The 20156-nt window shown below is 39.4% G+C and overlaps 1 protein-coding gene across 2 annotated transcripts in view; it reads right to left on the minus strand.

The window, feature by feature from the left end:
* The window catches only part of MCF2L2 (MCF.2 cell line derived transforming sequence-like 2), a 274274-nt gene that overhangs the window by 208352 nt on the left and 45766 nt on the right, over positions 1-20156 (minus strand). For both annotated transcript variants that reach the window (XM_036926717.2, XM_036926715.2), the window contains exon 3: positions 17875-17989. In XM_036926717.2, coding sequence (XP_036782612.2) covers positions 17875-17989 — 115 coding nt within the window. The remainder of the gene's footprint in view (positions 1-17874; positions 17990-20156) is intronic.

The raw sequence follows: 20156 nt of genomic DNA on the forward strand, positions 1-20156 counted from the left end.
AATGCAAAGAATTATTGGAGAATACTATGAAAACCTATATGCTAACAAGCTGGGAAACCTAGGAGAAATGGACAACTTCCTAGAAAAATATAACCTTCCAAGATTGACCCAGGAAGAAACAGAAAATCTAAACAGACCAATTACCAGCAACGAAATTGAAGCGGTAATCAAAAAACTACCAAAGAACAAAACCCCCGGGCCAGATGGATTTACCTCGGAATTTTATCAGACATACAGGGAAGACATAATACCCATTCTCCTTAAAGTTTTCCAAAAAATAGAGGAGGAGGGGATACTCCCAAACTCATTCTATGAAGCTAACATCACCCTAATACCAAAACCAGGCAAAGACCCCACCAAAAAAGAAAACTACAGACCAATATCCCTGATGAACGTAGATGCAAAAATACTCAACAAAATATTAGCAAACCGAATTCAAAAATACATCAAAAGGATAATACACCATGACCAAGTGGGATTCATCCCAGGGATGCAAGGATGGTACAACATTCGAAAGTCCATCAACATCATCCACCACATCAACAAAAAGAAAGACAAAAACCACATGATCATCTCCATAGATGCTGAAAAAGCATCTGACAAAGTTCAACATCCATTCATGTTAAAAACTCTCAGCAAAATGGGAATAGAGGGCAAGTACCTCAACATAATAAAGGCCATCTATGATAAACCCACAGCCAACATTATATTGAACAGCGAGAAGCTGAAAGCATTTCCTCTGAGATCGGGAACTAGACAGGGATGCCCACTCTCTCCACTGTTATTTAACATAGTACTGGAGGTCCTAGCCACGGCAATCAGACAAAATAAAGAAATACAAGGAATCCAGATTGGTAAGGAAGAGGTTGGACTGTCACTGTTTGCAGATGACATGATACTGTACATAGAGAACCCTGAAGACTCCACCCCAAAACTACTAGAACTGATATCGGAATACAGCAAAGTTGCAGGATACAAGGTCAACACACAGAGGTCTGTGGCTTTCCTATATACTGGCAGTGGACCGGCAGAGGGAGAGATCGGGGGGACGGCTCCATTCACAATTGCATCAAAAAAAGTGGGATGCGTGGGAATAAACCTAACCAAAGAAGTGAAAGACTTATACTCTGAAAACTACAAGTCACTCTTAAGAGAAATTGAGGGGGACACTAACGGATGGAGGCTCATCCCATGCTCGTGGCTAGGAAGAATTAATATCGTCAGGGTGGCCGTCCTGCCCAGAGCAATATACGGATTTGATGCAGTCCCTATGAAACTACCGGCAGCATTCTTCAATGAACTGGAACAAATAATTCAAAAATTCATATGGAAACACAAAAGACCCCGAATAGCCAAAGCAATCCTGAGAAAGAAGAATAAAGTAGGGGGGATCTCACTCCCCAACTTCAAGCTCTACTATAAAGCCATAGTAATCAAGACAATTTGGTACTGGCACAAGAGCAGAGCCACAGACCAATGGAACAGACTAGAGAATCCAGACATTAACCCAGACATATATGGTCAATTAATATTTGATAAAGGAGCCATGGACATACAATGGCGAAATGACAGTCTCTTCAACAGGTGGTGCTGGCAAAACTGGACAGCTACATGTAGGAGAATGAAACTGGACCATTGTCTAACCCCATATACAAAAGTAAACTCAAAATGGATCAAAGACCTGAATGTAAGCCATGAAACCATTAAACTCTTGGAAGAAAACATAGGCGAAAACCTCTTAGACATAAACACGAGTGACCTCTTCTTGAACATATCTCCCCGGGCAAGGAAAACAACAGCAAAAATGAGTAAGTGGGACTATATTAAGCTGAAAAGCTTCTGTACAGCAAAAGACACCATCAATAGAACAAGAAGGATCCCTACAGTATGGGAGAATATATTTGAAAATGACACATCCGATAAAGCCTTGACGTCCAGAATATATAAGGAGCTCACACGCCTCAACAAACAAAAAACAAATAACCCAATTAAAAAATGGGCAGAGGAACTGAACAGACAGTTCTCCAAAAAAGAAATACAGATGGCCAACAGACACATGAAAAGATGCTCCACATCGCTAATTATCAGAGAAATGCAAATTAAAACTACAATGAGGTATCACCTCACACCAGTAAGGATGGCTGCCATCCAAAAGACAAAGAACAACAAATGTTGGCGAGGCTGTGGAGAAAGGGGAACCCTCCTACACTGCCGGTGGGAATGTAAACTAGTTCAACCATTGTGGAAAGCAGTATGGAGGTATATAAAAATGCTCAAAACAGACTTACCATTTGACCCAGGAATTGCACTCCTAGGAATTTACCCTAAGAATGCAGCAATCAAGTTTGAGAAAGACAGATGCACCCCTATGTTTATTGCAGCACTATTTACAATAGCCAAGAATTGGAAGCAACCTAAATGTCCATCAATAGATGAATGGATAAAGAAGATGTGGTACATATACACAATGGAATACTACTCAGCCATAAGAAAAGGGCAAATCCAATCATTTGCAGCAACATGGATGGAGCTGGAGGGTATTATGCTCAGTGAAACAAGCCAAGCGGAGAAAGAGAAATACCAAATGATTTCACTTATCTGTGGAATATAAGAACAAAGGAAAAACTGAAGGAACAAAACAGCAGCAGAATCACAGAACTCAAGAATGGACTAACAGGTACCAAAGGGAAAGGGACTGGGGAGGATGGGTGGGTAGGGAGGGATAAGGGGGGGAGAAGTAGGGGGGTATTAAGATTAACATGCATGGGGGGGTAGGAGAAAAGGGAGGGCTGTACAACACAGAGAAGGCAAGTAGTGATTCTACAACATTTTGCTATGCTGATGGACAGTGACTGTAAAGGGGTTTATAGGGGAGACCTGGTATAGGGGAGAGCCTAGTAAACATAATATTCGTCATGTAAGTGTAGATTAGTGATACCAAAAACAAAGCAAAAAAAAAAAAAAAAGGGCAGTTCCTGTGTGGTAACCTCCAACGAGTTCTACACAAGGGTATAAAGGGCATATAAAAGTGTAGGCAAAGGGTCTGTTTGTGTTTATACAGAGGATCAAAGCCTAATTGGGCTACCCCGAAAATGAACTAAGATACGATATGAAAAAGAACTTCCAACATCTGCACTCTCTGGAAGACTCATGCCAGAAGATGATCATCAAAAAACCCCAAGAAAGATCCACGCACTGCTACAGCTGTAGATGCACTCATCCCACCAGTTCCTGGACTTGCCATGGGAATGAGGAAGGAGATATCTAAGCTGGCCTGTGCATACAGTAAAACAACAAATTTGACTGGATCTATACTGTTGGAACTCAACCAAGAATTTGGAGAAGTGCAAATTGTAGCGCTCCAAAGTCTTACAACTACAGACTATTTACTGTTAAAAGAACATATGGCATGTGAACAGTCCCCAGGAATGGGTTGTTTTAATTTGTCTGATTTCTCTCAGACTGTTCAAGTTCAGTTGGACAATATCCACCATATCATAGATAAGTTTTCACAAATGCGTAAGGTGCCTTAATGGTTTTCTTGGTTTCACTGGAGATGGCTGGTAATTACAGATATGCTTTGGTTATGTAACTATACTCCTATTATGTTAATGTGTGTGCGCAATTTAAGTAGTAGCTTAAAACCTATATATGCTGAAGTTACTCTACAAGAAGATATGTCAAAGAAATAATCAATCTTCCCATGTTTTCTTCTGCCTGCTACTTCTATAGCTTTTCTTCTTCCTTCCTAATTACAACCCTTAAATAGAATTCGTGCCTCATATCAAATTTACCGAGTATCATAACTCCTCCAAGTGGTAAAGATACCTCAAGACAAATGCTGGGCATAGAAGCCACAGGGCATAAATAGGGCAAAGAAGTAAAAAGCTAACCTTTTCAAACAATAAGGCTTCCCTCTCACTTACCAACTTCACATTTCCCTGTATGGCCCCGGAAGATGACTGGTTAGCCAGAGACGGGTAAGATTCCTCAAGGGAGGAACAACCTAAGACAGGCACAGTCGCAGGGGGGCCATCAGGTGAGAAATTGGGGATCAACAGAGGTGAGGCTTAGAACCTCACCCCCCCTGTTCTGAGAGAAATCTTCTGCATACGTGGATGTTTTATTGCCCTGGTCTAGCTTGGATTAACACATAGTCTACAGGCACACACCTGATCATCTACATGTGCTGTCTTACAACACTAAACTATGTTTTCTACCTTTATCTTGTATCTACCTACCACTTCAGCATTTTATTAAAAATAATAATAAAAAAGAGAGAAATGTGGTATCCACATATAAATCAAGTATAAAAACCAAATGAGTATTCATATTTGAACTGACTGTTTAGAGTTCATAATGCATGAGCAGAACCGAAAGTTTCTGTGATGACTGCCCTTGTACTGTTCACTATGTAACTTATTCATTATGTAAGAATTTGTTCTCCATGTAAGAACTTGTTTGTTATGCCTCAGAAGATTGGAGACTGACGAAAATTAGGCTTGGGGTGGATTAATGATTGTGCATTGAGCATTGACTCCCCTATACAGAATTTTATTGTCGTTAACAACCATTTGATCAATAAATATGAGAGATGCCCTCACAAAAAAAAAAAAAAATTCCATACTCAGAGAAACTGCCAATCAAATGTGAGGACATTCTCTAACATTCAAGAACTTGTAAGATTCACTTACCATATACCCATTCTGGAAAAAAAAAAGTTTGAAAGTTTCCCAATGAAAAAAAAACCGAAAAAAAATAAGGGATGACCTTCCCAGAGCTACAATATAAAGCAATCCCAGGTTGGGTTGACAGCTTACAACAAGTTTAAACACCCTGAATTGTAAGAGTAGGCTAGAGGGCCTCAAAAGAATGCCTTGAGACATTTGTCAAGAAGAAAATGTATGTATTACACAAATCTATGATAAAGAATCTATAAGATACTAATAAAGCAATAAAAGTATATGCCACTCTATAAATAAGAAAACAAAAAGAAAGGCAATTTAGAAACACCAGAGGAGAAGGTATATAAAGAGTCATTGTCTGAATCTGACATAAATTATGGCATGATTTTGAGCAACTGATGGAGTAAGAAAAGAGAATCCATTTTACTTTAACATTTATAGCATTCTCCTTTGAGTGACACAGGTTTAATGACATAGGATTACACCTCTCACTCCAGAGTCAATTTTAAGTGCATTTTACTGATTTCTATGATTTAGAATCAACATAGTCAAAGAAAATACCCACTTATAGTAACAATGCAAAATACATTATAAGTTTTAGCAGTGGGAAGAAAGTGGTGCAGAGGCAGAAGAACCTGAAGGATGAGAGAAAGTAAAGAAAAATGGAAATGCATAGTAGAAAACCAACAGATACTACCTAAAGCTGCTGGATAACCAGACAGAAGTGAACTGTGTTGATTAGATTTATAATGGCCCCCATTACATAATCTAAAAATAACAATGTAACTAACACAATTTAGGGAATGAAAGATAGCATGGAGAGAGAAGCATTATGAATACGCAAAACTCATTTTTCACAACAAGGAATCACGACATATTGCCAAGTTGATATATCAAGAAATATACACATAAATACCTAAGTTTTATCTGAAAGCGTCATGATGTAGTGGAAATAGCACTGAGCTAGGAGCCAGGAAATCTAAAGGGCTGAGCTTTTCCCTTCACCAGCTATGGAAATTTATACAAGTGTTTGTCTCTCACCTAGTTTCTGTAAATGTGGATAGTATTCAAAGTGTGGTCCTCAGACCAGCAGCATCAGCATCTCCCGGGAGCTTGTTAAGACATACAAATTATTCGGCCCCACCCTAAACCTACTGAATGAGAAACTCTGGAGTGGGACTAGCCATCTGTGGTTTAACAAGTTGCCCAAAGGATTCTGATACATGCTAATGTCTGAGAACCACTAATCTAGACCAGGGCCAGCAAACTGCAGTCAAGTGCCAAATCCACCCCACTTCCATTCGGTAAAAAAGTTTTGTCAGAACACAGCCACACACTCATTTACTTACATATTGTCTATGGTTATTTTTGAGCTACATCAGAGTTCAGTACTTGAGGCAAAAGACCATATGATCTGCAAAGCCTAAAATATTTACTCTCCGATTCTTCACAGAAGCAGTTTGATGACTTTTAACCTAGAATATTCTAACTGATAACATTGAGTATACATCATTACTAAATTTAATGCAATGTTTATTATCCCAGTGAAACTGTAAAGAATTTTCAATTAGAAAGGTATGTGTGCTAATGCCTACAGTCCTTTCATAATGTGCTATGGACTAACTCTGAACCTCCCTCATCATTCATGGACCCTTTAATGTAGTAAGGAATAAATAGTAAAAAGTCATGTCATAATTAGTAAATAAACAAATAGCATAAAATAATAAAATTAATTAAATAGTAAAAGTCAACACCCTCTCAGAATCACAGAGTATTAGGAAACTTTATTAACCACAGAATCACCGGTAGAGGGCATGATGTAGTGTCTGTACTCCCTCCAAAGCTTGATTTTTAAAAAGCAACATTCACATTTTAAAGCTAATATGGCAACCAGTATCTTCACCAATTGCATCTCAATTCTTCAAGCCAACCCATCACCAGAACAACCCCCATCATGTAATATAAAGGAGAGGAGTCAGACCATTATGGGCTGTGGCAATTATCTTCTTTATAATCAATAAATAATACCACTAAGACCAAATTCTAGATATCTACAACCATTAGCACCCATAAATTCAAGCAAAAGACTGTGCTTTAAGTGTTGTAGGAACTTAAATTGAACATATCAGAAAAGGGACCATGGGTTCCTATCTAAAGAGAATAAATGACATAAAGACAGGATGTAGTAGAAATATTCTAAAGCAGTCACCTAAGCAAATGAACAAAGAAAACCAGTATAATACACACTAGGTCATTCTACTGGGGAGAAATAATGTCTGACCCCTAGCTCTTCCACACAGGTAGACAGGAATCTGGCATACTGATTTTTTTCCCACTCTCTAGTATAGTTCATTCAGAGTCTCTGGGCATATAATACTTACTTGACAGTGTCGCCATTTACTCGTAATAAATCTGTGGGGCGCTTTCTAATTTCAAGCCTCAGTTATATGTCCAAGGTCTGGCCTCGCAAGACATCCTTCCTGAGGGCTCTGAAGCAAATCCACCTACCTTGGGTGATACAGCAACCCAACAAGATCCCATTTAAGTCAAATGAATGAGTCCATCACCTTGACTCTGGGGGGCAATTCCACAGACAGTCCAGGAAATAACACACCTCACCCCAGCCACTCAATCAAAGCATTCCTCTATTCATTCATTAATACTATTATAAGGAGGAATCAGCTTGTTATGGGTTGTGGTAATTAATACTATTCAAAGCCGCTTAAAAAAAGGGCTTCTCCATTGACTTCATAATAGTAAAAGGCCCAGACAGAACTCACTTCTCTGGCAAAGCTGGTTTCTAGAGCAGACAAATTATTATAATCCCATTCATTCTTTCAATACAAAGGAGCAAGTCTCATCGTAATTCACAGGCCAAATAGCAACACTGTTGTCCTCTCCCTTTCCTTAAGTAGAAATGCTAGACAACATTTTATTAGATAATAAATCATAAAAGAGAATATGACATCTCAAAAATGGACATAGGAGACTTCCTTGAACTTAAGTAGGACATTCAACAAATTCAGTATGGAAGAGGCCCTTCAGAAATAATCAAAAGTCACTACTGTTAATAACTATGACCCTATTACCATCTAATAAAGTACTTTCTCCAACCCCTTTAACATAATGAACTCAGAACTTTAAGAAAAACAAACTGAAAAAAGAAATAAAACTCCATGCTTAGTTACACAAATATTGATCTTGGGAAAAACTGTGATTTTAAAACAGTTGACCATCTCTGTGGTTCACAATGTTTTACTAATGCCTTTTCAAACCACTTGGCTACAGACAGTAGACACAGGATACATGTTTTAAGTGACAATATTTGCATAAGTAATACCTCTGAAAACTTGACCCCTATGATTAATCTGCTTGTTGTTATAAGATGGACTGCAAAAACCCCTACTAGTATAATTTACATAGCAGATGGCACCTGATAAATAGACTAGAGTTGGCCCTCAGTTGCTGGAAACATAACAGTGATGTGGTAATGAAATATTCATATATATATGATAGCATAAGACCCACATGGGAAGATTAATAATTCAATAGTTATATACTACATATAACCCACAAAGAAATCCCAGAGTCAGGGAAGCTCAGGAAATAGAATTTTTGGCATATATTGATTTCAAAGAGAAGAAATACAGAACTGTGACAGCAAAAGTAAAAGTTTTGAGTAAGGCCCTCCCTCAGACTTTCAAGTTCCCAGCATGGCCCTCTACATCTTACCCCAAAGCTAAGTGGTTTCATGTTTTTCTTCCTCACACGCCTCAGATGCCCCTTCCCATTCACCACAGCTTCTCCACATGAGCTCCTGGCACAGGCATTACCACCCCTGGCTGCCTGCTGGAGTTACTTTGGGAGCTTTCAGCCTTACTGAAGCCTGGGTTCTACCCCCAGAAATTCTGATTTAATTGGTCTGAGTTGTGGTGTGGAAATAGGCAATTTTTTAAAAATTCATTTTGTTATCATTAATCTACAATTACCTGAAGAACATTATGTTTACTAGAGTTCCCCCTTCACCAAGTCCCCCCCACAAACCCCATTACAGGCACTGTCCATCAGCATAGTAAGATGCTGTAGAATCACTACTTGTCTTCACTGTGCTGCACATCTCTCTCTATGCCCCCACACACATTATACATGCTGATCGTAAGGCCCCTTTCTTGTTCCCCGCACTTATCCCTCCCTTCCCACCCATCCTCCCCAGTCCCTTTCCCTTTGGGAACTGTTAGTCCATTCTTGGGTTCTGTGAGTCTGCTGCTGTTTTGTTCCTTCAGTTTTTCTTTGTTCTTATACTCCACATATGAGTGAAATCATTTGGTACTTGTCTTTCTCTGCCTGGCTTATATCACTGAGCATAAAACCCTCTAGCTCCATCCATGTTGTTGCAAATGGTAGGATTTGTTTTCTTCTTATGGCTGAATAATATTCCATTGTGTATATATACCACATCTTCTTTATCCATTCATCTACTGATAAACACTTAGGTTGCTTCCATTTCTTGGCTATTGTAAATAGTGCTGCGAAAAACATAGGGGTGCATCTGTCTTTTTCAAACTGGGCTGCTGCATTCTTAGGGTAAATTCCTAGAAGTGGAATTCCTGGGTCAAATGGTAAGTCTATTTTGAGCTTTTTGAGGAACCTCCATATTGCTTTCCACAATGGTTGAACCAATTTACATTCCCAACAGCAGTGTAGGAGGGTTCCCCTTTCTCCACAACCTCACCAACATTTGTTGTTGTTTGTCTTCTGGATGGCAGCCATCCTTACTGGTGTGAGGTGATATCTCATTGTGGTTTTAATTTGCATTTCTCTGATGACTAGTGATGTGGAGCATCTTTTCATGTGTCTGTTGGCCATCTGAATTTCTTCTTTGGAGAACTGTCTGTTCAGCTTCTCTGCTCATTTTTTAATTGGATGATGTGCTTTTTGTTTGTTGAGGTGCATGAGCTCTTTATATATTTTGGATGCCAACCCTTTATCGGATCTGTCATTTATGAATATATTCTCCCACACTGTAGGGTACCTTTTTATTCTGTTGATGGTGTCCTTTGTTGTACAGAAGCTCTTCAGCTTGATATTGTCCCACTTGTTCATTTTTGCCTTTGTTTCCCTTGCCTGGGGAGATATGTTCATGAAGAAGTCACTCATGTTTATGTCCATGAGATTTTTGTCTATGTTTTTTCTGAGAGTTTTATGGTTTCATAACTTACATTCAGGTCTTTGATCCATTTTGAATTTACTTTTGTGTATGGGGTTAGACAGTGATCCAGTTTCATTCTCTTACATGTAGATGCCCAGTTTTGCCAGCACCATCTGTTGAAGAGACTGTCATTTCCCCATTGTATGTCCATGGCTCCTTTATCATATATTAATTGACCATATATGTTTGGGTTAATGTCTGGAGTCTCTATTCTGTTCCACTGGTCTGTGGCTCTGTTCTTGCGCCAGTACCAAACTGTCTTGATTACTGTGGCTTTGTAGTAGAGCTTGAAGTTGGGGAGCGAGATCCACCCCACTTTATTCTTCCTTCTCAGGATTGCTTTGGCTATTTGGAGTCTTTGTTGTTTTCAAATGAATTTTTGAAATATTTGTTCCAGTTTGTTGAAGAATGCTGTTGGTAATTTGATAGGGATTGCATCAAATCTGTATATTGTTTTGAGTAGGATGGCCATTTTGACGATATTAATTCTTCCTAGCTAAGAGCATGGGATGAGTTTCCATTTGTTAGTGTCCTCTTTAAATTCTCTTAAGAGTGTCTTGTAGTTTTCAGGGTATAGGTCTTTCACTTCCTTGGTTAGGTTTATTCCTAGGTATTTTATTCTTTTTGATGCAATTGTGAATGAAATTGTTTTCTTGATTTCTCTATTAGTTCATTGTTAGTGTATAGGAAAGCCACAGATTTCTGTGTGTTAATTTTGTATCCTGCAACTTTGCTGTATTCCAATATCAGTTCTAGTAGTTTTGGAGTGGAGTCTTTAGGGTTTTTTATGTATAATATCATGTCATCTGCAAATAGTGACAGTTTAACTTCTTCTTTACCAATTTGGATTCCTTGTATTTCTTTGTTTTGTCTAATTGCCATGGCTAGGACCTCCAGTACTATGTTGAATAACAGTGGGGAGAGTGGGCATCCCTGTCTTATTCCCCATCTCAGAGGAAAAGCTTTCACCTTCTCACTGTTAAACATGATGTTGGCTGTGGGTTTGTCATATATGGCCTTTATTATGTTGAGGTACTTGCCTTCTATACCCATTTTGCTGAGAGCTTTTGTCATGAATGGATGTTGAATTTTGTCGAATGCTTTTTCAGCATCTATGGAGATGATCATGTGGTTTTTTACCTTCTTTTTGTTGATGTGGTGGATGATGTTGATGTATTTTCGAATGTTGTACCATCCTTGCATCCCTGGGATGAATCCCACTTGGTCATGGTGTATGATCCTTTTGATGTATCTTTGAATTCAGTTTGCTAATATTTTGTTGAGTATTTTTGCTTCTACATTCATCAGGGATATTGGTATGTAATTTTCTTTTTTGGTGGGGTCTTTGCCTGGTTTTGGTATTAGGGTGATGCTGGCCTCATAGAATGAGTTTGGGAGTATTCTCTCCTCTTCTATTTTTTGGAAAACTTTAAGGAGAATGGGTATTATGTCTTCCCTGTATGTCTGATAAAATTCCGAGGTAAATCCATCTGGCCCGGGGGTTTTGTTCTTTGGTAGTTTTTTGATTACCGCTTCAATTTCTTTGCTGGTAACTGGTTTGTTTAGATTCTGTGTTTCTTCCTTGGTCAGTCTTGGAAGGTTGTATTTTTCTAGGAAGTTGTCCATTTCTTCTAGGTTTTCCAGCTTGTTAGCATAAAGGTTTTCATAGTGGTCTCTAATAATTCTTTATATATCTGTGGGGTCTGTCATGATGTTTCCTTTCTCATTTCTGATTCTGTTGATGTGTTGATTCTCTTTTTTCTCTTAATAAGTCTAGCTAGAGGCTTATCTGTTTTGTTTATTTTCTCAAAGAACCAGCTCTTGGTTTCATTGATTTTTTTCTATTGTTTTATTCTCCTCAATGTTTTAAATTTCTTCTCTGATCTTTACTATGTCCCTCCTTCTGCTGATTTTAGGCCTCATTTATTCTTCTTTTTCCAATTTCGATATTTGAGACATTAGACTATTCATTTGGGTTTGTTCTTCCTTCTTTAAATATGCCTGGATTGCTATATACTTTCCTCTTAAGACTGCTTTTGCTGTGTCCCATAGAAGTTGGGGCTTTGTGTTTTTGTTGTCATTTGTTTCCATATATTGCTTGATCTCTATTTTAATTTGGTCGTTGATACATTGATTATTTAGGAGCATGTTGTTAAGCCTCCATGTGTTTGTGGGCCTTTTTGCTTTATTTTTACAATTTAGTTCTAGTTTTATACCTTTGTGGTCTGGAAAGTTGGTTGGTAGAATTTCAATCTTTTGGAATTTACTGAGGCTCTTTTTGTGGCCTAGTATGTGGTCTATTCTGGAGAATGTTCCATGTGCACTTGAGAAGAATGTGTATCCTGTTGCTTTTGGATGTAGAGTTCTATAGATGTCTATTAGGTCCATCTGTTCTAGTGTGTTGTTCAGAGCCTCTGTGTCCTTACTTATTTTCTGTCTGGTGGATCTGTCCTTTGGGGTGAATGGTGTGTTGAAGTCTCCTAAAATGAATGCATTTCATTCTATTTCCTCCTTTAGTTCTGTTAGTATTTGTTTCACATATGCTGGTGCTCGTGTGTTGGGTGCATATATATTTATAATGGTCATATCCTCTTGTTGGACTGAGCCCTTTATCATTATGTAATGTCCTTCTTTATCTCTTGTTACTTTCTTTGTTTTGCAGTCTATTTTGTTTGATACTAGTACTGCAGCACCTGCTTTTTTCTCCCTATTGTTTGCATGAAATATCTTTTTCCATCCCTTGACTTTTAGTCTGTGCATGTCTTTGGGTTTGAGGTGAGTCTCTTGTAAGCATCATATAGATGGGTCTTGTTTTTTTATCCATTCAGTGACTCTTTGTCTTTTGATTGGTGCATTCAGTCCATTTACATTTAGAGTGATTATCGATAGGTATGTACTTATTGCCATTGCAGGCTTTAGATTCGTGGTTACCAAAGGTTCAAGGTTAATTTCCTTACTATCTAAGAGTCTAACTTGACTCACTTAGTATGCTGTTACAAACACAATCTAAAGGTTCTTTTCTGTTTCTCCTCCTTTTTCTTCCTCCTCCATTCTTTGTATATTAGTATCATATTCTGTACTTTTTATCTATCCCTCGATTGACTTTGGGGATAGTTGATTTAATTTTGCATTTGCTTAGTAATTAGCTGTTCTCCTTTCTTTACTGTGGTTTTATTACCTCTGGTGACAGCTATTCTACCTTAGGAACACTTCCATCTATAGCAGTCCTTCCAATATAGACTGTAGAGATGGTTTGTGGGAGGTAAATTCTATCAGCTTTGGCTTATCTGGAAATTGTTTAATCCCTCCTTCAAATTTAAATGATAATCTTGCCAGATAAAGTAATCTTGGTTCCAGGTACTTCTGCTTCATGGCATTAAATACATTGTGCTACTCCCTTCTGACCTGTAAGGTTTCTGCTGAGAAGTCTGATGTTAGCCTGATAGGCTTTCCTTTGTATGTGATCTTATTTCTGTCTCTAGCTGCTTTTAACAGTCTGTCCTTATCCTTGATCTTTTCCATTTTAATTACTATGTGTCTTGGTGTTGTCTTCCTTGGGTCCCTTATGTTGGGAGATCTGTGGATCTCCATGGCCTGAGCAACTATCTCCTTCCCCAGATTGGGGAAGTTTTCAGCAACTACCTCCTCAAAGACACTTTCTATCCCTTTCTCTCTCTCTTCTTCTTCTGGTATCCCTACATATGAATATTGTTCCATTTGGATTGGTCACACAGTTCTCTCAATATTGTTTAATTCTTAGAGATCCTTTTTTCTCTCTGTGCCTCAGCTTCTTTGTATTTCTCTTCTCTAGTTTCTATTTCATTTATCATCTCCTCCACCGTATCCAACCTGCTTTTAATACCCTCCATCGTGCTCTTCAATGGTTGGATCTCTGACCTGAATTCATTCCTGAGTTCTTGGATGTCTTTCCATACCTCCATTAGCATGTTGATGATTTTTATTTTGAACTCCCTTTCAGGAAGAGTCACGAGGTCCATATCATTTAAATCTTTCTCAGGAGTTGTATTAACAATTTTACTCTTGATCAGGTTTCTTTGGTGTTTCATATTTGTATATGATGCCCTCTAGTGTCCAGAAGCTCTATTCTGGAGCTGCTCAGCCCCTGAAGCAATGTCGGGGGTCACAGGGTTGCGGTATTGGTGCCCCATTCGGTGAGGTCTGCTCTTTTCTCCAGGTGTATGCAATCTGACGCTGTCCTCTTTCCTGTTGCTCTCTAAGGATTTGTTGCACCAACTATATTTTCTGATTGTATCCAGTTTTAGGAGGAAGCCGCTGTCTCTCCTCTCACGCCACCATCTTTAATCCCAGAAATAGGCAATTTTTAAAACTCCCCAGGTGATCCTCCTGTGTAGCTAAGACTGGGAGCCATAGTCCTAGCATAATTTCAGTAAGGGGAGCCTGGAAAAGTAGCAAAATAAAACAATATAATCAAAAGTAAATCAATGCCTCACACCCAGATGTAACAGCAATGAAATCTGATTGTGAATACAATTCCCAAACCAAGCATCATCATCAGCTTCTCGGTCTCCCTCCTCCCTGACCCCAACCAGTCCCCAGCCTGTCTTTCTTGTCCTCCTGCCGTCATGCTAGGTCACTCCCTCTTCACCTTGCACCTATTCTGGTGCACCTATCCCCAATCTGTCTCCCTGTCTCCTTTCTTCAGTTATCTCTGATCAAATCTGCACACCCCTGCCACATTAATCTGGCCATCATTCTCCTCCTCACAACGTCCAACGGCCTCTTCCTGCTCACTGTACCTAAACTCCCCAACTTGGTGGAAAGGGCCTGGCCCCGTCTGTTTGCAGCTCTCGCTTCTTCTCACTACTATCTGAAAGGGAGCCTCTCTCTGTTCTGGTCAATGAAAATGGTCAGTAATTTCCAAATCAGGCAATGAAAATAGAAGCCAAGAGTTTTGCCCACAGTTCATGAGTAGTAGAATCTGTATTTCAATCCAGGTTTGGGCTGTGTCCAGAGCTCTTAAATACCATCCTGTTCTCTCTCTCCAGAATGTCCCTCTCCATATCCAACCTGTACAAATCTTACCCGTCCTTGAAGGCCACTTCATTCCTCAAGCTTTTCTTGTTTTTCCTGTCTGAGGTGACTTTTATCTCTTCTGAGCTCCTAAAGCAATTTGCATATTTCACAAAATATCATTACAATAGAAGCATGTGATGAGTTTCCTGAGTTTCAAGACATTGTCTTATGGCCCTTTGTGCCCTTTATGGCACCTAGCGCAGCATGCTACGCACGGTGGGCACTAGCAAAGACCTGGTGAAGACCAAGCACCTGTGGGAAGCTGTTCGTCACTCATCTATCCCAGCCACAGTGAGGGATGCTTCTTAACTTCAGGCACAAAGGTGTCCTTTCCCTGCCCTGAGGATCCTGTCATTCTCCCCTTCTAGTGCATCAGTTCTTCCTTGTTTTGGGTCATGAACTATTGCCAACTGCTTTTAAAATATTTTGCAACCTGGGAAGGGCTCTGCTGCCTTGTAACCATTTAACATTTAGGAAGATGTAAGTTGGAATAAATAGAAATCATAAAAGGAACAAGGGTAATTTTATTCTTTGGAACCTGGAGTGAAAACTGGAAAACAAAGTTCAGGTCAAATTCCCCTTTCAGGCCTTCTTATCTGGTCTCTGCTTTATGTTGAAAGGAGCAATGGGTGGGGCAGCAAGTGGGTACGAGCCAGTGAGAAGAGGGAAGGGGAATAACTGGTCAGAAGGATGCTCTTTCTCAAGAGATACAGCATTCTAGGAAAGGAAAATATTTCCTAGTTCACAAGAAATTACATAAAGAACATAGAGCAGAAAAAGGAAATCAGGCCCAAAGAATTGGAGCCTAGCTTTGTCTTCTACATCTGTGAAATAGGGTTTCTACCCTTTGATGCTTCTCTCTAATCACTGGTTCAGCAAAGTGTAGATTCACAGACACTGAGAAGTGACTGGTGGTTACCATGGGGAGAGGGGCTGGGGTGGGTGGGTGAGAAGGGTGAGGGGGATAAAGGGGCACAAAAATCTCAATGGTAATATAAGCTGGTCACAGGGACGGTGGTTCAGCATGGGGAATATAGCCAATGATTCTGTAACATCTTCCTGTGTTGACAGGTAGTGACTGCACTAGTGGGAGTAAGGATTTAATAATATGGGTAACTGTTGGACTACTATGTTATATACTTGAAATCAATATAAGATTGTATGTCAGTGATACTTTAGTAAAAAAAGAAAAACACCGGATCAGACGGCACTCAGTGTATGGTCCTCAGGGTGATTCAGAAAGGCTGCAAGTACAAGGTGAAAATCAGCCATTCCATTTAGCATATGACCACATGTAGTAAAATTAGACAGTGCATTTAAAACAAGTATAATGAGAATGGGGGAGGCACTTTCACCCATTGCCCACCTCTCTGCTCACCCGCTTCCTTGCTGCTCCCCACAGAGGGAGAAGTTGCTAACCTGATGGGTCACTGTTCTGGAATGCAAATGAGCCAAAGAGTTCAACTCCCAAGTTCAACACAGAGAGGTAAAGGCAGGAGTGAGGAGTGGGGCTCCCCTCTTTCTGTCAGTGTCCCCCTTTTCACTCTATATTAAACACCCTTTGAGTGAAATCAATATCAGAACTGGAAACTCTACCAAGATTACTTCTTGAGAACCTATGATGTGTTGGGTACTGTGAAGAGTTAGAGGTTGAAAAAAAAAGGATCAGCCCCTCCTCTTGAGTACTCACAGTCTACTGAGAGAGGCAGTAATAATTTCCATATACTATGGTGTTATGTAACGGGTAAGCTCAGGGTTATGTGGAAATAGTCTTTGAGAGCAGAATTAGGGTCAGGGAAGGTTTCCTTGAAATGAGATCAGACTGAGGGCTGATGAATGTGTAGGAGTTAGCCAGGCTTAGAATGTTCCTTCAGAGAGAACTACATGAGGAAAGCCCAGAGACATACAGCATCTTTCCCTCAAACCAACAGCACCCCAAATCCTCACGTGTCTGCATAATGCATACCATAATCGGCCATCACAGGAGAGGAAAGGAATTAGTGAAATATAATCTATGCACTGAACTTGAAGAAGTGCATTAAAAATAAACCCATAGCCTTCTCTGAAAAAGTAACAAGGAAAAAACAAAAACAAGAACCAAAAAAGTCTTCTAGAGTGGTTATGTTACAGCAAACAAATCAACTTCCACAGGTGGGAACACACTCCAGGTGACCTTTCAATCACAAAGGTGGTGACCTCTAAATCATTAGGCATATGGAAAACAAGCCAAACAGCACACACTTGGCTGTTGTGTAAATTTATAACCACATAGCAGTTAAGTAAGAGATGATGTCATAACCCATAGAGGGTGGACCTGACTGTGAAATGGTTGTCACTCTGACCCACACTCCATCCCTGGGAGACCTTGATATTTATTGACTCAAGTGGCATAAAGATGTGGGATCTGGGCTGGAGGGGGTGGAAGCAGCAGATGCCCAAAAACTTCTCCATCATGGCCTCAGCTGAAAGCATGGCTTTTGTTCCCCCCACTTCACTATCCTTGCTCCATGCCTTAGTTTTTCCATTTGACAATGACAACTATAAAATCTGATCCTAAATTCCTTATTTAGGGTGATAAATTAAATAATTCCTGACATGGCTTGAGCTTCTTGAGCAACAGCCAGAGCGACCTTAATCTAGAGAATAAACATGAAGGGTCAAAGGTAGATCATCTGTGCCATCAATTTTTCATCACTCAGCAATGTTCATTAAATGCCTCCTATGTGTGCACCACAGTCTGACACTCATTTATCACTCTTTTCAAGTCTCTTTCCACATCCCTTGTCCATGACTGATGGATAAGAGAAACTGGCTGAGTTATATGCCGGTGTGAACTGTGCTCCATCTTAACCCAGCCCTGCCGCGTGGGAAACTCAGAAGAAAGCCAGTGTCTAGGAAGGCAGCAGAATGCTGTGTCCAGCTCACCTGGGGATGCTAGTCAGGTAGGTCATGACATTCAGGAAGTCCTCATCGGCAATGTGTTTGAACCCCACAAACGCTGGGAAAGTGATAATGGGGGCACCATCTTTCCCTCGGCCTCCTGTAACCAAAACGGGTGGTCAAAATGTTAGCAAAATGTTTTCATGTCACACTTCTGCAGGTGAGGGGCTTTGACTAATATCAAGTTGGGAGATGTGTATTGGCTTCCTGCCTTTTCCATCTATATTATTTCAAACTAGAATGTGGGTGTAGGCAGCTTGACACTAAATTATTATGAAAAATTCCTCTCTTCTCCTCCATGCTTGTTCAGTGGTAGGGTAAGAATTTAATTTTTCAACCTTCGGAAGACAGTGATTGTATAAAAGGTAATATTGATTTCGTATTTTAGCATAGGTAGAATAATAAATAATGCCAACACAAATACATAATGTTGCTTTTCATTTCTGTAGTCAGTAAATATCAGAGCTAAAATGGCATGATAGTTAAGAGAGTTAATTCTAAAACCAGACAGGCTGGTTCAAATCTTGCTTTGCCACTTAATTTCCATGTAATTTTAGGCAAGATACTTAACCTAAACAGGAGTTTCCATATATATATATGTATTAGGAATAATATTTTTACCTACCTCAAAAGATATTGTGAGGATTAAGTGAGAACATATATAAAAAGCACCTTAGCAATGTGCTTATTGTGTATGTGTTCAATAAATGATGGCCTTTATAATGGTTATTACTATTACTAGGAGGCAGTAGTCAGCTGCCCTTTGATAACTTATCAACAAGGGTATAAAACTGTGAGAAAAAAACTATAAAATTAATATTTAATGATCATCAAAAAACCTCAACAAAGATCCAGGTGCTGCTACAGCTGTAGCTGCATTCATCCCACTGGTTCCTGGACTTGCCATGGGAATGAAGAAGGAGATATCTAAGCTGGCCTGTGCATACAGTAAAACAACAAATTTGACTGGATCTATACTGTTGGAACTCAACCAAGAATTAGGAGAAGTGCAAGTTGTAGCGCTCCAAAATCTTACAACTACAGACTATCTACTGTTAAAAGAACATATGGGATATGAAAGTCCCCAGGAATGGGTTGTTTTAATTTGTCTGATTTCTCTCAGACTGTTCAAGTTCAGTTGGACAATATCCACCATATCATAGATAAGTTTTCACAAATGCCTAGGGTGCCTAACTGGTTTTCTTGGTTTCACTGGAGATGGCTGGTAATTACAGGTATGCTTTGGTTATGTAACTATACTCCTATTATGTTAATGTGTGTACGCAATTTAATTAGTAGTTTAAAACCTATACATGCTGAAGTTACTCTACAAGAAGATATGTCAAAGAAATAATCAATCTTCCCATGTTTTCTTCCGCCTGCTACTTCTATAGCTTTTCTTCTTCCTTCCTAATTACAACCCTTACATAGAATTCGTGCCTCATATCGAATTTACCAAGTATCATAATTCTTCTAAGTGGTAAAGATACCTCAAGACAAATACTGGGCATAAAAGCCACAGGGCATAAATCTGCAAAGAAGTAAAAAGCTAACCTTTCCAAACAATATTGCCTCTCTCTCACTTACCAACTTTCCATTTCCCTGTATGGCCCCGGAAGAAGACTGGTTAGCTGGAGATGGGTAAGATTCCTCAAGGGAGGAACAACCTAAGACAGGCACAGTCGCAGGGGGGTCATCAGGTGAAAAATTGGGGATCAACAGTGGTGAGGCTTAGAACCTCACCCCCCCTGTTTTGAGAGAAATCTTCTGCATCCGTGGATGTTTTGTTGCCCTTGTCTAGCTTGGACTAACACTTAGTCTACAGGCACACACCTGATCATCTACATTTGCTCTCTTACAGCACTAAACTATGTTTTCTACCTTTATCTTGCATCTACCTACCACTTCAGCATTTTATTAAAAATAATAATAATAATAAGGGAGAAATGTGGGATTCACATATAAATCAAGTATAAAAATCAAACGAATATTCATATTTGACCTGATTGTTTATAGTTCATAATGCGTGATCAAAACCAAAAGTTTCTGTGATGACTGCCCTTGTACTGTTCACCATGTAAGAACTTATTCACTATGTAAGAATTTGTTCACCACGTAAGAACTTGTTCATTATGCTTCAGAAGATTGGAGACTGACGAGAATTAGGCTTGGGGTGGATTAATGATTGTGCATTGAGCATTGACTCCCCTATACAGAATTTTATTGTTGTTAACAACCATTTGATCAATAAATATGAGAAGCCCTCT

Source organism: Manis pentadactyla, chromosome 1 (genome assembly GCF_030020395.1).
Source record: "Manis pentadactyla isolate mManPen7 chromosome 1, mManPen7.hap1, whole genome shotgun sequence".
In the NCBI taxonomy this organism is placed as follows: domain Eukaryota; kingdom Metazoa; phylum Chordata; class Mammalia; order Pholidota; family Manidae; genus Manis; species Manis pentadactyla.